Source organism: Mobula birostris, chromosome 10 (assembly GCF_030028105.1).
Source record: "Mobula birostris isolate sMobBir1 chromosome 10, sMobBir1.hap1, whole genome shotgun sequence".
In the NCBI taxonomy this organism is placed as follows: Eukaryota; Metazoa; Chordata; class Chondrichthyes; order Myliobatiformes; family Myliobatidae; genus Mobula; species Mobula birostris.
The window spans coordinates 89,287,709-89,301,394 of NC_092379.1; the positions used below are offsets into that span (position 1 = coordinate 89,287,709).

General features: G+C 37.6%; 1 protein-coding gene across 1 annotated transcript in view; it reads left to right on the forward strand.

The window, feature by feature from the left end:
• LOC140204134 (transmembrane protein 33-like) overlaps positions 1-13,686 on the forward strand; it is a 150,834-nt gene that overhangs the window by 19,940 nt on the left and 117,208 nt on the right. The window contains exon 5 of the mRNA XM_072270532.1: positions 2,024-2,091. Coding sequence (XP_072126633.1) covers positions 2,024-2,091 — 68 coding nt within the window. The remainder of the gene's footprint in view (positions 1-2,023; positions 2,092-13,686) is intronic.

Below are 13,686 nucleotides of genomic sequence, written 5' to 3' on the forward strand. Positions count from 1 at the left end.
TTCAAAAATGTAAATGAAATTTTTGCAAAGGTAAGGAATTTACAAGATTTACATGAAATGTGAATTTTTTTTTCCCCTTTTCACTTCCCATAGGAATATTCAATTAGCTGTTTCAAAAGGACTAGCTAATATTAAGTATTAGGGTTCTCACTGCAAGTTATCTCAGTGACATACAGATCATAGTCTACCCTTCTACACAGGGAAATTGCTGATGCTGTCTGAAGTTATTAATTCCCCATTATGGTTCTTTCAATTCTTATGATAGGATAAACCAATGAAAATACATACTAACAATATTTCTGATGGTTTTCATATGTTGAGTTGCTTTAAATATGTTCTTAAAAGTAGATATGGTTTGTGTAGTCACTTGCCTATATTTCTATAAGTAAATTGAATAATAGATAAAACAGCAATAAGTTGTTCTACTCAACAATTGGATTCAATAGTTATTAATAAACCTTTTTTTAAAAAAAATAGTATTGATAATTTGTAATTTCATTCTGTCCAATAGTCTGAACACACTGAGGAAATGGAGAAGTAGTAAGTAGGCAAAGTACGGCAAAGAGACAATGAACTAGAGAAAACAGGAAAGCAAGGATTGTGATAGGCAGTATTCAGCAGGCAGTGAAAGCTAATGAGGACTAAGAAGGAAATGGGAAGGAAGGTAAGGAAAGGAAATATTTGGATGCAGAAAAAAGCAATGGGCAATCTTAAAAAAATGCAAAGGTAGACATAGTAACGTTAGAATTTTGGAGGGAATGGGAACTTATCCATTGACTGTGGTAAGTTTTATTCTCTGATCCAGCGGGTGTGTTTACTTGTAGAGAAATAAACACAATTGTTGACTGGTGATTTTAAATAGCGCAGGTGGAGAACCAGCAATGACATCTGTATAATGGCTCAGTTTCAATAGAAAAGGACTGATCTACCTACCAGTTAAAAGCTAAACATTTAAAATTTGGTGGACCAGATGTGCATCTTTTTGTATTTAAAAACAAAAATCTTTGATTTGAATAATTTGGCAATGCAGCTGCTATTTAAACAAAATGGTGTCTCTTCAGGATTAGCTCTGAACTGACTCATTTAGCAAAATGTATACGAAGAGATGTTGGAAGAAGACATAAGACACCCTTCTATAAAAGAGAATGTTTTCATTTGTTGACTAGACCAAACTACAAAGATGATGTGCTTCATTAAACAAATTACCAAGTTTGATCTCTGTTTAGAGAGCGCAAGGGGCAATTTGAATGAAGTTTCTGTGATTTTGAGGAAAGATAATTGGATAGCTAGAAGCTACTCTATTTCTGTTGGTTAAGGTGTTCAGGACTAGAGATCAATGACCAAAAATTAGAAGCAGATTTTTCAGGGGAATAGGATGGTATAAATTCACATCCACAAACTACTATTGATAGGTCAAATGTCAATTTTAAATGTGAGCTTGATTTTTTAATATATCTGAAGTATTAAGGGATATGTGGCAAACAAATGGTAAATCCACCATGGGGCCATTGAATGGCAGTGCAGATGTCTATATTCTGTCTGCTGAATTCTGTGGACTGTACTTTAGCTAAAATAGATAATAGCTGCAAAAGAGAGTATTTGTGATAAGGAAAGGATGTTCTTTCCCCTATATCTCTATTACCACATGGTTAACATTTAAAGCAGTTGGTAAAGGATGGTAGTTGTTTATAAGCTGTGAATTAGTTTTGATGGGCTTACAGAAGACCCACAATCAAAATATAAATGTGGTTATGAAAAATCATTAGATTGTAAGGTTGTTTTATAGCAATAGGTATACAAATTGTACAAACTCTACCATCATTCTGGAAAATTTTGGTTGAAGTTAAGTAAACTACTTCAAGAATTTGATGTTGCGCTATTTCTTTTCAGTTCTGTCCTCTCAGATGTCAAAAAGCTTGAAAGTATGCTTTCTGCTTGGACAGTTGTTTTACAATAATGTTATCCTTTATCTCACCACTTCGACTTGTATTTTTAAAACTTTTCCTTATCCAGATCTGTACAGTATGCTTGGTACCAGTGGCAATGTTTTCTCTACTTCATGCAACTGCTTACAGCAGGAAAATCTTAGATGTAAGTTATGATTTCTCGTGCACTTTCTAATAACTCTTAACCATAGCACTGCAATAATGTACAATGTAAAGTTGAAGCTTAAGTTTATGTTAATGGCTAGATTTTGTTTCTGTAAACTACTGTATAATAAAATTGGATCTTTTGCACTTGTAGTAGGAAGTTTAATATCAACCGTCTTATGATTGAAAAACATATTCGTCATATGATGCACTTTTTTTTCATTCTTGGGGTCTGGCTGTTGCTTGCATTTTTTAACCTATGACCTGGTTGCCTTGAGGGTGGTAGTGGATTGCTACCTTAATCCAGCAGCATTATTGTTTGTGCGAAAGAATATATAAAGGTACTTAAGAGGTCAGTTGAGAGCCAACCATGTGGTGAGAATGAAGTGGCATATATGCCAGACCACATGAGATAGTCAGCTTACCAATAGTGTGAGGATTTTTACCATAGTCTGATAGCCTTCAAGTTCCCTCTTTTGTATTTCACCTTATTTTATCAAAATTATCTTTATTATTTGGAATTCAAACGCAAATTCTGGTGGTAGAAATTGAATTCATATTCTCTGAATTTCAAATATTTGAATTTTTATTCTTGTAATATACTTACTATTCACTTAAGCATAAAGAAAAATGTTTCATGAAAGAGTCTTCAAGGCTGAATTTGAGACAAACCTTCTGCTCAGTCATTTTAACCGCATATAAGTCCTAAACAACATTATTAAGTGGTCAAATTAATACAATGTTTTGTTTATATTACTAGAGGACAACAACAACAATAATTCTAGCAATTTTTTTGCTGCTGAATTAATGGATGTTGTTTACTATTGCTGAAGCCGTAAGAAAATTTTGAAGTCTCCGCAAAAAAATTGGAAGTTCCACTGAAATATATATCCAACCTTTCTTATAAAGAAATGTTGAGACTGAAAACAAAGGACTTCTCTGCACAAAACTCAGCCTGTCAGAAAAATGACATCTGCATGAATCTAGTACATCCACAATAAGCATATGGCTTTGGAGTTATAAATTCAGGAATAGTACATGTTTTCCCATTTGTGTGTTATTGCTTCACAGTTTGTAATTACTCTAATAAAACACTGGTAGTGCATAACTTTACTGTTTGTAAATCCCAGTGGCTGAGCATCTGGTTCATCAAATACTGTTTGCTATGCTGCCTTTCTACTTGGATCATTTGAAAATTTATCATGCTCTGATGTATGAGGCAAAATGAATTGAAAGAATGTTGAGGTATTAATAGAAGTAACTTTCAATATTATTGAAAATCTACGAGTTCAGCACCAGTAAAGTTCCTAGCATGCCACGTTACCAGACATTTGCTATACTTAGCAATCAGGCTTTCTCAAATTTATCTCAGCAGGTCTTACTGGCTCTTGATCCGTACCCCCATACATGTACATGTTAATATTAGCATGACTTCCTCCCTCATAGGTGTCTTTCTGTGAGTGATATTTAGTTGTGGTGGTAACTTCTAAATACATGCCTTTTGTTTAAGACTAAGTAATTTTAAACAAGACTTTACGTTTAATTTAATGTTCATGTCAATGCATCTCAATTAAAAATAAAAAATAGTTTATATAATTGAGATAACTATCCTATATATGTATGTTCTTTGTATGGATTTGTAGAGTTCTTTAAATTTCTCAAAAATTAAAGATTTAATTTGTGTATCTATAATTTGATCCACTTTCTCTTGAGGCTTAATAGTTATAGTCATACTTTATTGATCCCGGGGGAAATTTGGTTTTCGTTATAGTTGTACCATAAATAATAAATAGTAATAGAACCATAGTTAAATAGTAATATGTAAATTATGAAATAAGTCCAGGACCAGCCTATTGCCTCAGGGTGTCTGACCCTCCAAGGGAGAAGTTGTAAAGTTTGATGGCCACAGGCAGGAATGACTTCCTATGACACTATGCTGCATCTCAGTGGAATGAGTCTTTGGCTGAATGTACTCCTGTGCCCACCCAGTACATTATGTAGTGGATGGGAAACATTGACCAAGATAGTGTGCAACTTAGACAGCATCCTATTTTCAGATACCACCGTGAGAGAGTCCACTTCCATCCCTACAACATCACTGGCCTTACGAATGAGTTTGTTGATTCTGTTGGTGTCTGCTACCCTCAGTCTGCTGCCCCAGCACACAACAGCAAACATGATAGCACTGGCCACCACAGACTTGTAGAACATCCTCAGCATTGTCCGGCAGATGTTAAAGGACCTCAGTCTCCTAAGGAAATACAGACAGCTCTGACCGTTATTGTAGACAGCCTCAGTATTCTTTGACCAGTCCAGTTTATTGTCAATTGGTATCCCCAGGCATTTGTAATCCTCCACCATGTCCACACTGACCCCCTGGATGGAAACAGGGGTCACCGGTACCTTAGCTCTCCTCAGGTCTACCACCAGCTCCTTAGTCTTTTTCACATTAAGCTGCAGATAATTCTGCTCACACCATGTGACAAAGTTTCCTACCATAGACCTGTACTCAGCCTCATCTCCCTTGCTGATGCATCAACTATGGCAGAGTCATCCGAAAACTTCTGAAGATGACAAGACTCTGTGCAGTAGTTGAAGTCTGAGGTATAAATGGTGAAGAGAAAGGGAGACAAGACAGTCCCCTGTGGAGCCCCAGTGCTGCTGATCACTTTGTCGGACACACAGTGTTGCAAGCACACGTACTGTGGTCTGCCAGTCAGATAATCAAGAATCCATGATACCAGGGAAGCATCCACCTGCATCGCTGTCAGCTTCTCCCCCAGCAGAGCAGGGCGGATGGTGTTGAACGCACTGGAGAAGTCAAAAAACATGAGCCTCACAGTGCTCGCTGGCTTGTCCAGGTGGGCGTAGACACGGCTCAGCAGGTAGATGATGGCATCCTCAATTCCTAGTCGGGGATGGTAGGCGAACTGGAGGGGATCTAAGTGTGGCCTGACCATAGACCGGAGCAGCTCCAGAACAGGTCTCTCCAGGGTCTTCATGATGTGGGAGGTCAATGCCACCGGTCTGTAGTCATTGAGGCCGCTGGGGCGTGGCGTCTTCGGCACAGGGACGAGGCAGGACGTGTTCCACAGTACAGGAACCCTCTGGAGCCTCAGGCTCAGGTTGAATACATGGCGAAGTACTCCACATAGCTGAGGGGCACAGGCTTTGAGCACCCTGGTACTGACACCATCCGGTCCTGCAGCCTTGCTTGGGTTGAGACGTTTCAGCTGTCTTCTCACCTGTTCAGCTGTGAAGCCCACCGTGGTGGTTTCGTATGGGGAAGGGGTATAGTCATGAGAGCAGGGTGGGGGACTGTGAGGAGGGGTAGGAGGGGAGAGTGGAATATGTGTTGGTTGGGGGCCGACAACAGATGGCTCATGCGAGGGATGGGCAGGGGTCACAATGTCAAGTCTGTCAAAGAACAGGTTAAGTTCATTGGCCCTGTCCACACTGCCTTCTGCTCCTCTGTTGCAAGTTTGCCGGAACCCAGTGATGGTCCTCATCCCCCTCCAGATCTCTCTCATGTTGTTCTGCTGGAATTTCCACTCAAGCTTCCTCCTGTACCCGTCTTTAGCCTCCCTGATCCTGGCTTTCAGGTCCCTCTGTATTGCCCTCAGCTCCTCCCTATTTCCATCGCTAAACGCCCTCTTTTTAGCGTTCAGGATGTCCTTAACGTTCTTTGTCACCCATGGCAATTAATGAAATTCATTGTGGGGGCATGTAATATCAACAGCTGCAAAACAGTGTGGGGTAGAAATTTGTTTTTTTCTTTCTGTTAAATTGTGCACAAATATCAGCTGCCAGGTGTACTGACCCCAACAGATTTTGTTTCATTGGCTGTATGAACCCATATCTCAACTTTTAGGAATGGGACTTGTATGGGAAATATAGCTGTAATAAAGTAACAGTCCTTAGCAGAAAGCCTCTTCAATAATAGTAGCAACCTCTACTTATACAACACCTTTTTAATACACCAAACCACCCTACAGGAGCATTATGGAACAAAATAAGTTGCTGAATGCCTAAAAAGATCAAGGCTGTTTACCAAAAGTTTTCTTGAAGGGAAAAATTTAAACTACTTATAAAGTAAAGATCGAATTTTTTGCAAGGAATTCCCAAGCTCGGGCCCATCGTAATGGATACACATCCACCACTGTATTCAGAGATTATCAGAAAACTAGATTTAGATCGCTGACTGTACCTCAGTGAATTGAAGAGTGGAGGCGATTTCAGTGTTGGGAAAGAGTTAGTGATGTGGATTTGAAAATTTGGGTGAGAATTTGAAAATCAAGTTTTGACTGAGCTGAGCAAAGCTCCAGTGCCATATTTATGTTTGCTAACAACACCACTGTGCAAGGCCAAATCAAAGATGGTGATGAATCAGCATAGAGGAGGGAGATTGAAAATTTAGTTGAGTGGTGTCACAACAACCACCTCTTACTCAATGTCAGCAAGACCAAGGAAATAGTTACTGACTACAGGTGGAGGAAACTCGAGGTCCAAGGCCCCATCCCCGTTGGGAATCAGAGGTAGAGGGGGTCAGCAGCTTTAAATTCCTTGGTGTTATCATTTCAGAGGACCTGTGCTGGGTTCAGCACATAAGTGCAATTACGAGAAAAGTATTGTAGTGCTTCTACTTCCTTAGGAGATTGTGAGGTCTCAGCATGACATCTATAACTTTGACTAATTTCTATAGATGTGTGGTGGGCAATATATTGACTGCATCACAGCCTGGTAGGGAAATACCAATGTCCTTGAACGGAAAATATTACAAAAAGTAGTGGATACAGCCCAGTCCATCACAGGTAAAGCTTTCTCCGCCATTGAGCACATCTAGACAGTGTTGTCACGGAAAAGCAGCATCCATTATCAGGGACCCACACCACCCAGGTCATGCTTTCTTCATGCTGCCTCAAAACTCACACAACCAGGTTCACGAACAGCTGTTACCCCTCAACCATCAGGCTCTTGAACCAGTGGGGAGAACTTCACTCACCTACATTTTCCCCATAACTGAATTGTTCCCACAACCTATGCACTCACTGTGAAGGACTCTTCTTCATATGTTCTTGATATTTATTGCTTATTTATTATTATTATTATTTCTTTTTGTATTTGCAGCTTGTCTATTGCACACTGCTTGTCTGCACTTTTGGGTGTGGTTTTTCATTTATTCTATTATGGTTATTGGATTTATTGAGTATGCCTGCAAGAAAATGAACCTCAGGATTGTATATGGTGACATATGTACTTTGATAATAAACTTCGGCTTGCTTGAGAGTCAATGTTGGTAAGCTCGGGTACATTTAGTGCTCATTAGCCGTACAATTGGTATAATGCATTGCATCCTTGAACCAATTGTGAGGACTGACTAAATCATATATGGGTTAAATCAAGAGGGTAAAAGTTTTAAACTGCTGCAATAACCAGATTCAGTAATAAGATTTTCAGCATCTGCAGAATCTCTTGTGTGTTCAATAACATTGGACAACACTGATTTTGCTTCCTGAATACTTTTGGATGCATCTTATGGATTTTGGGCCGCCGATCATGAAAATCACCATGGAAATTACGCACCATTTTATTTTAAAATCGCCTATATTTGTTACTTCAATTCATAATTCAAGTCAGATAGCTTATGCCAAGATTAAGGAAAGCATTTTTGTTGGTCCATAAATTGAACAGGTCACCAACGACGGGCAATTTGAAGAACTTCAAGTGGGACCAGAGAAAATCACATGGAAGGTTTTCAAGGATGTTGGTGAAAATTTTCTTGGCAACTACAGAGCACAAAACTACGTGCAGCTGGTTGACTACATGCTTCAAGCATACCAATACATGAAGTGCACAATGTCACTAAAGATTCATTATTGCATTCTCATTTAGACTTTTTCCCTGCAAATATTGGTGCTGTCGCTGATGAGGACATTGCAGTCATGGAGAAATGGTATCAGGGCAACTGGAGTCCATCAATGCAGGCTGATTATTGTTGGGACATTTAAGTGAGAAGCCTCAGATACTGAATGCAAATGAAAATCATCAAAACATTTTCAGTTTAGTTGAACTATTGCAAAGCATCACCACCATTAAGCAATTAAATACTTTATTTTCAATAAAAATTAATTTGTTCTCCAAATTCCTGCATGATACAAGCAGTCTCAAATTTGTGTTCAGCCTCAAGCAATCTATCGTAAACACAAAAAGAAAAAAATTCTGAGGAAGCAACACTTCCAAAAAGATTTGTGGTCCAGTGTAATCATTCTTTTATTTTGAAAACATGACCATTTGGAAATTGATGATCAGTCCAAATTAGCCCATACAAAATGAATCTATTTTAGTTTCCAGTATTCCCAAAAACATGTTTTTCTTTCTGCGGCGGCTTCTTGACTTTCAGAACTTGGCCTGCGCCTGAGATCAGAAGCTTGAGATTTACAAGCAAATAAAAATACTTTGGAATTAGGCTCACTAATTTGCAAAAACATTTAAATATCAGGCTTTTAGCAGTTAGGACGTTTGCCCCTTAAGACTGCATGAGAATTGATCTTAAAGGACCATATCAAACAAAGTGCAGCTTCACCTTTGTTACTGAACATTATGATCCTATTGCAGAGGACCTTACTCAAGAAATAGTACCAGTAGGTGACTATATGGGCCTATGTTGCCAATCATCAAAATAATCTCTGATATTCTACCTCAGAGCTATTTCTCAGTACTGTCCCCATTTGCCTAATATCCAAAAACAAATCAACATGATGATTTAACCTTTGCAGCAAGCGTAAGGAATTCCAATAATTCACCACTTGGAATGAAAACGAATTCTTTTAATCTAAGACCTAAATTAGCCATGCCATGTTCAAGACAGTGACCATGGATTCTAGGCTCCTTAGCCTGAGGAACAGCAAAACTGTGTATGAATTTTAAGCCTCAATGAAATCTTTCTTCATTTTTGTAACATCTAGAGAACACTGGCCTACCCAATATTTCTTTGTATGACCCAACCCAGGTACCATCCTAGGGACTTATCTAGTGAATCTTTGCTTCACTCCCTTTAGTAAAAATGTATTTTAGCTCAAGAAGTCAAACTATATATAGTACTCCATGTAGGATCTCTCCAATTGCTTTGAAACATCGGTACTTAAATCCATTCAAAATTAAGGCCAACATACCATTTGCTGTCCTAATTGATTGTTTCACCTGCTTGATGGCTTTCAGTGTCTTGTGTACTGTACAAAGATCAGCATTGCCCAATTGCTCACAATTTAAAAAAAAGGCCTGGTGCATCAGAGTGGGTAATTTCACATTTCTCCAGATAACATTCCACCTGCCATTTACTTACAACTATTTCAATCTTGATTTTATCTACATTCCCACTAACCTCTGCCCCACCTGCTAACCCCCTCCCCGACCCTTCATCATACTCGCAACTGCACCTACTGTTTATTACTAATAGATTTCTCAACCAAATTGTAAATAGCTGAATGCTGATCCCTACAGTTTCACCCTCTGTCAACTTGAGGAAGATTTGTTTATTCCTTCTCTGCTTTCTGTCCAATAACCAGTTCTGAATCTATGTTAGTATATTGCCTCCATTGTTGTGTGCTCTTTGTTGGCAACCTATGTGGAACCTCCTGCAGTTCAACCATAATTATTTTCCTTTCATTTACCATGCTGACTCAGCTTAATCCTTGTATTCTTTAACATTTGACCTATAGTCCCAGCTATTCAGCATTCCTGAGGAATGTGGGAGTGCCAATTTCATGAGAATTGCTCCAAAAATTACATCACATATTCTTTTTCTAAACATTTAAATAAATTACCAACTATGTCTTCTTGCATTTAAACATGATTGTGTTACACTGCAGTTCCATATTTTAAGATTAAACAGTATTAAAGTAAAATAAACAAAAAATAAATCAAATACTTAAAACTTTACCAATTGCAATCAGTATACCTGCTGTATAAATACTGGAGAAATGACAGCTTACTGCTTGTTGTTCTTACATCCTTCAACATTAATTCAGGGTATTACCATAGGAAATCGCCACAGGCAAAGCCATGGCTAAAGATTCACAAGAACAAATTCACTGGGGACTTTGGAAATCTGAAATGAAATTGCAGAATGCTGAGATTCCTGGCAGATGTGGCATCCGTAGAGACACACTTATTGGGCTACATTATGCTGATTCAGTATGGACCTTTTGCCTTTTCCGGGATTACCACTATCACACTTGTGTTTTACAGCTGCCCAGCTCCCAAGTCCTGCCAAACTCACTACTGAGGCTGTTGTGGAGTAGTCTATGAGCTGTGATCAGGAAACCAGCAGTGGAGGCTAAGGCCATGACTTAGGGGCACAGATGGCTTTCTGACAGGTCATGGTATAAAGCCATTTTCCACAGTTTCTTAATACCTGATGATGAACCTTTAACTTGGATGAATTGATTTTTAAAGAAGTATTGTGCAAGATAAAAAGCGAACAATATCATTTAGATTTTTTTAAAGAGATGCCTGATATACAGCTCAGGTTCTAGCTATGAACTGCTGCATCCACCTGTGGTGTGGGAGGCCATTTACACCAACACTGAACTCCAACTCACTGTGTATTCTGCTGTTTTGCACAAATGCTCAAGTCTGGAAAATGCTGACTTGAGCCAGCTGGTGCTTTTCTGGAGATCAACCAGCTAGCCAAAAGTGCGACCCAGCCCAGTGTTTCAAGTTGATGACTTCTTCCTGTAGCGTTAGCCTGAAAGGTTAATTTTGTTTCACCTTGCTCAGATGCCTTCTGACATCCTGGATGCTTCCAGCATTTTTATTTTAATTAGTGATGCTGGCAAGTATGATCAAGAAGAACAAGACGTGTGGATCTTAAAGAGAATCAATGAGGGGAGGCGGTGCTGGTGGGTGAGGTGATGTTATTACATTTCAGGTGACAAATGTGCTTAATCAGTTGAGATCATATTACTTCAAAGATGATACTTTCAATGATAAACTGTATTTCATATTTGTTCATTTGTAGAATTAACATTTAACTGCTTGAAATTGAATTGAATTAAGCTTGGCAAAATGTGTTTCTAATATTACTGTGTGCATTTGTAATCTTTTGGAAAAATTTCATTTATTCTGAAAGTTTTATTCATCAGTCACGCCCTAATATCAGCTAATGTGAATGACTTTTTTTAAATGCTTTACTTAGCAATCTATTTTTTTGTAGTTACTAAATGTTTGTCATGTTTGCAACATCGAGATTGACAGAGGAAAGTGATTTTTATTTGCCACATCAGTCAAGGGCAATTTACAGATCAGTAATTTTGAAGAAAAGACTTGTTGATCTCAGCACACTCTTATTATAGCTATAGGTATGACAAGATAGATTTAGTTGTCACTTTGATAAATTGCAGCCCTCCATCTGTACTCTACCAAATAAATAAAACAGCAGTATATCTCTTTTGTTCAGATGCTTAACAAATGTATATGGCTTGTCAGTGCTGTAGCTGGGAAGTGACAACTTTAGACTTGATGTATGATTTAATAATTCAGTCAGGTTTGTCCTTCAGTAGAAAGTGATTTATTCATTAGCAAATTCTAATGTGCAGGTTTGCAAAATAAAATTCAAAGCCTTTCAACTTTTCAATTTTGCATTACGATTTCTTATACAATGAAATTCCATTGGTGGCAGTTTAATTTGACACACAGTTAAATTTGTAATATTTAGAAAGGACTTTCAGAATCTCAATTTTTACAAAAGGTTATTTTCATAAGATGTAACTATCAGAATACTGAAAAATAGATTCTAAATAACTTACTTTGATTATTTGTTTCCTGAGTAGGATTTATGAAGTGTTTAATATTTTTGATTTGAGGGCAGCAAGAGTTTTGCATCAATGTTAAAATTAATCTAAGTTGGCATATTTGAGCACAGCTGATGAAGTACTGCAAGGTCAGAGATGCTGTACTTTGGTTGAGATGTTCTATGAATTGAATCTTTGCTAGTGGGACTTGAGTAAGTGCAGAAGAAAAATAGGATTTCTCCATGAGCTAGTTGACATTTTTCTCCCCAGTTTATGTCATTGAGTTTGTAGCTGTCTGGAAGACTTTGCTGTATAGAAAATGGCCACAATGGTCACTTATTAATAAGAGTCATTTTACGTGAAGGGCTTTGAAGAATTTTAATTCCAAATTCAATCACCGCGTGCTTTATTTGATTTGCATACTCCAACCTTAACTGCTAGCATTTTAAGGAAACTTTTCACAGCATATTTTCACCTCTCAGCTTGTTTTTAAAAGTTTTATCTTAAACAGGGGTAACAACAATTATTTATAGATCATCTGTATGGTGTTCTTTGACCTATGGTTATTCCTATGTGTTCGTTCATATGTTTTTATATCAGTTTTATAATCCAGTTGTCTCATTTCATCCCAGCACTAAAAGGCAGAGAAATCTATAGCCAAAAGAAAGATTGTTGTTAGAAGGCCGTCTGCAAACAACAAGTTGCACATCTACATCTACAGTAAAAGTTCTCAATGATTGCTTCACTTAATGCACTTTTTCTCCCATTTAATATCCATTCAGAATTTTACAATTCCTTTGGCATCTTATTCTATAATTTCATGGCCTCTGCCATCTGTGCTGACCTGTTTCATGAAAAAATGCCTTCATGCTTCTGGAAAAAAGCAATATTGTGAAATCTTTCAGCATTTGATTCTGCATTCTCTTAAGAGATCACAAAATCTCACCATTCAGTGAGAGACTGTACAACTCTCTCAAGCTAGAGCAGAATTTGGTGGCAGAAGGCCCATAAAATGATACGAATGATAAAACTTTCATTGTTCCCCTAAAGAAGGTAATCAATCATTCCTTAATGTTTTAAGGAGGATCAGTATTTTGAGACTGAAAAAAATAAACTTACCTAGAAAAAGAACCAATTTAAATGTAACTTTTCATCCTAATTCTCATCGCTGCTACTGCATTTATGAAAGTAAGCGTCCAGGTTGGGTAAAAATATACTGTATTTAATGAAAAATCTTAATGTTTTTAAAGAAAAAGTTCATGTCTGAAGATAAATATTTTAATGTAAGCTCTTGTAGTTCCATTGTTGTAATCTGACTTCAAGATATTTTTCTCACTTTTTGAGCAAAATTAACAGCTTGTTCTGATATATAATTGGAGATACAAGAATTCCAAAATGAATTTTGCCTTGGAATAGTCTAGCCTGTGTTATTTTTAAAGAAGTATTTTGCTTCTACCAGGTGATTTACTTCAAAGGCAGTGAATGAGGAGAACTGGAGGTCTCTTTGCTAATAGAGCTGACTCCATGAGTCCAGCTGGACTTTCCTTCTTCTAGTATTTGTTATCTTCAATTTCTCAAGTACTATGCTTCTTCCTCATTTTAGGTTATGTGCACATGGATTAAGAATTGAGCATTTCTTTTCAGAATAATTGTTGTATTTTTTCCAAATCAACTTCATAAGTAAATACTATAATTTTATTCGGTATTGGTATTTCCAGTTCCCTCTTGTGGAACATCGGAGAATTTTTCCAATGTCATCTTCCATCCTGTATAGTTGCAATGCCTGGAAAGTCCACTAGATAGCA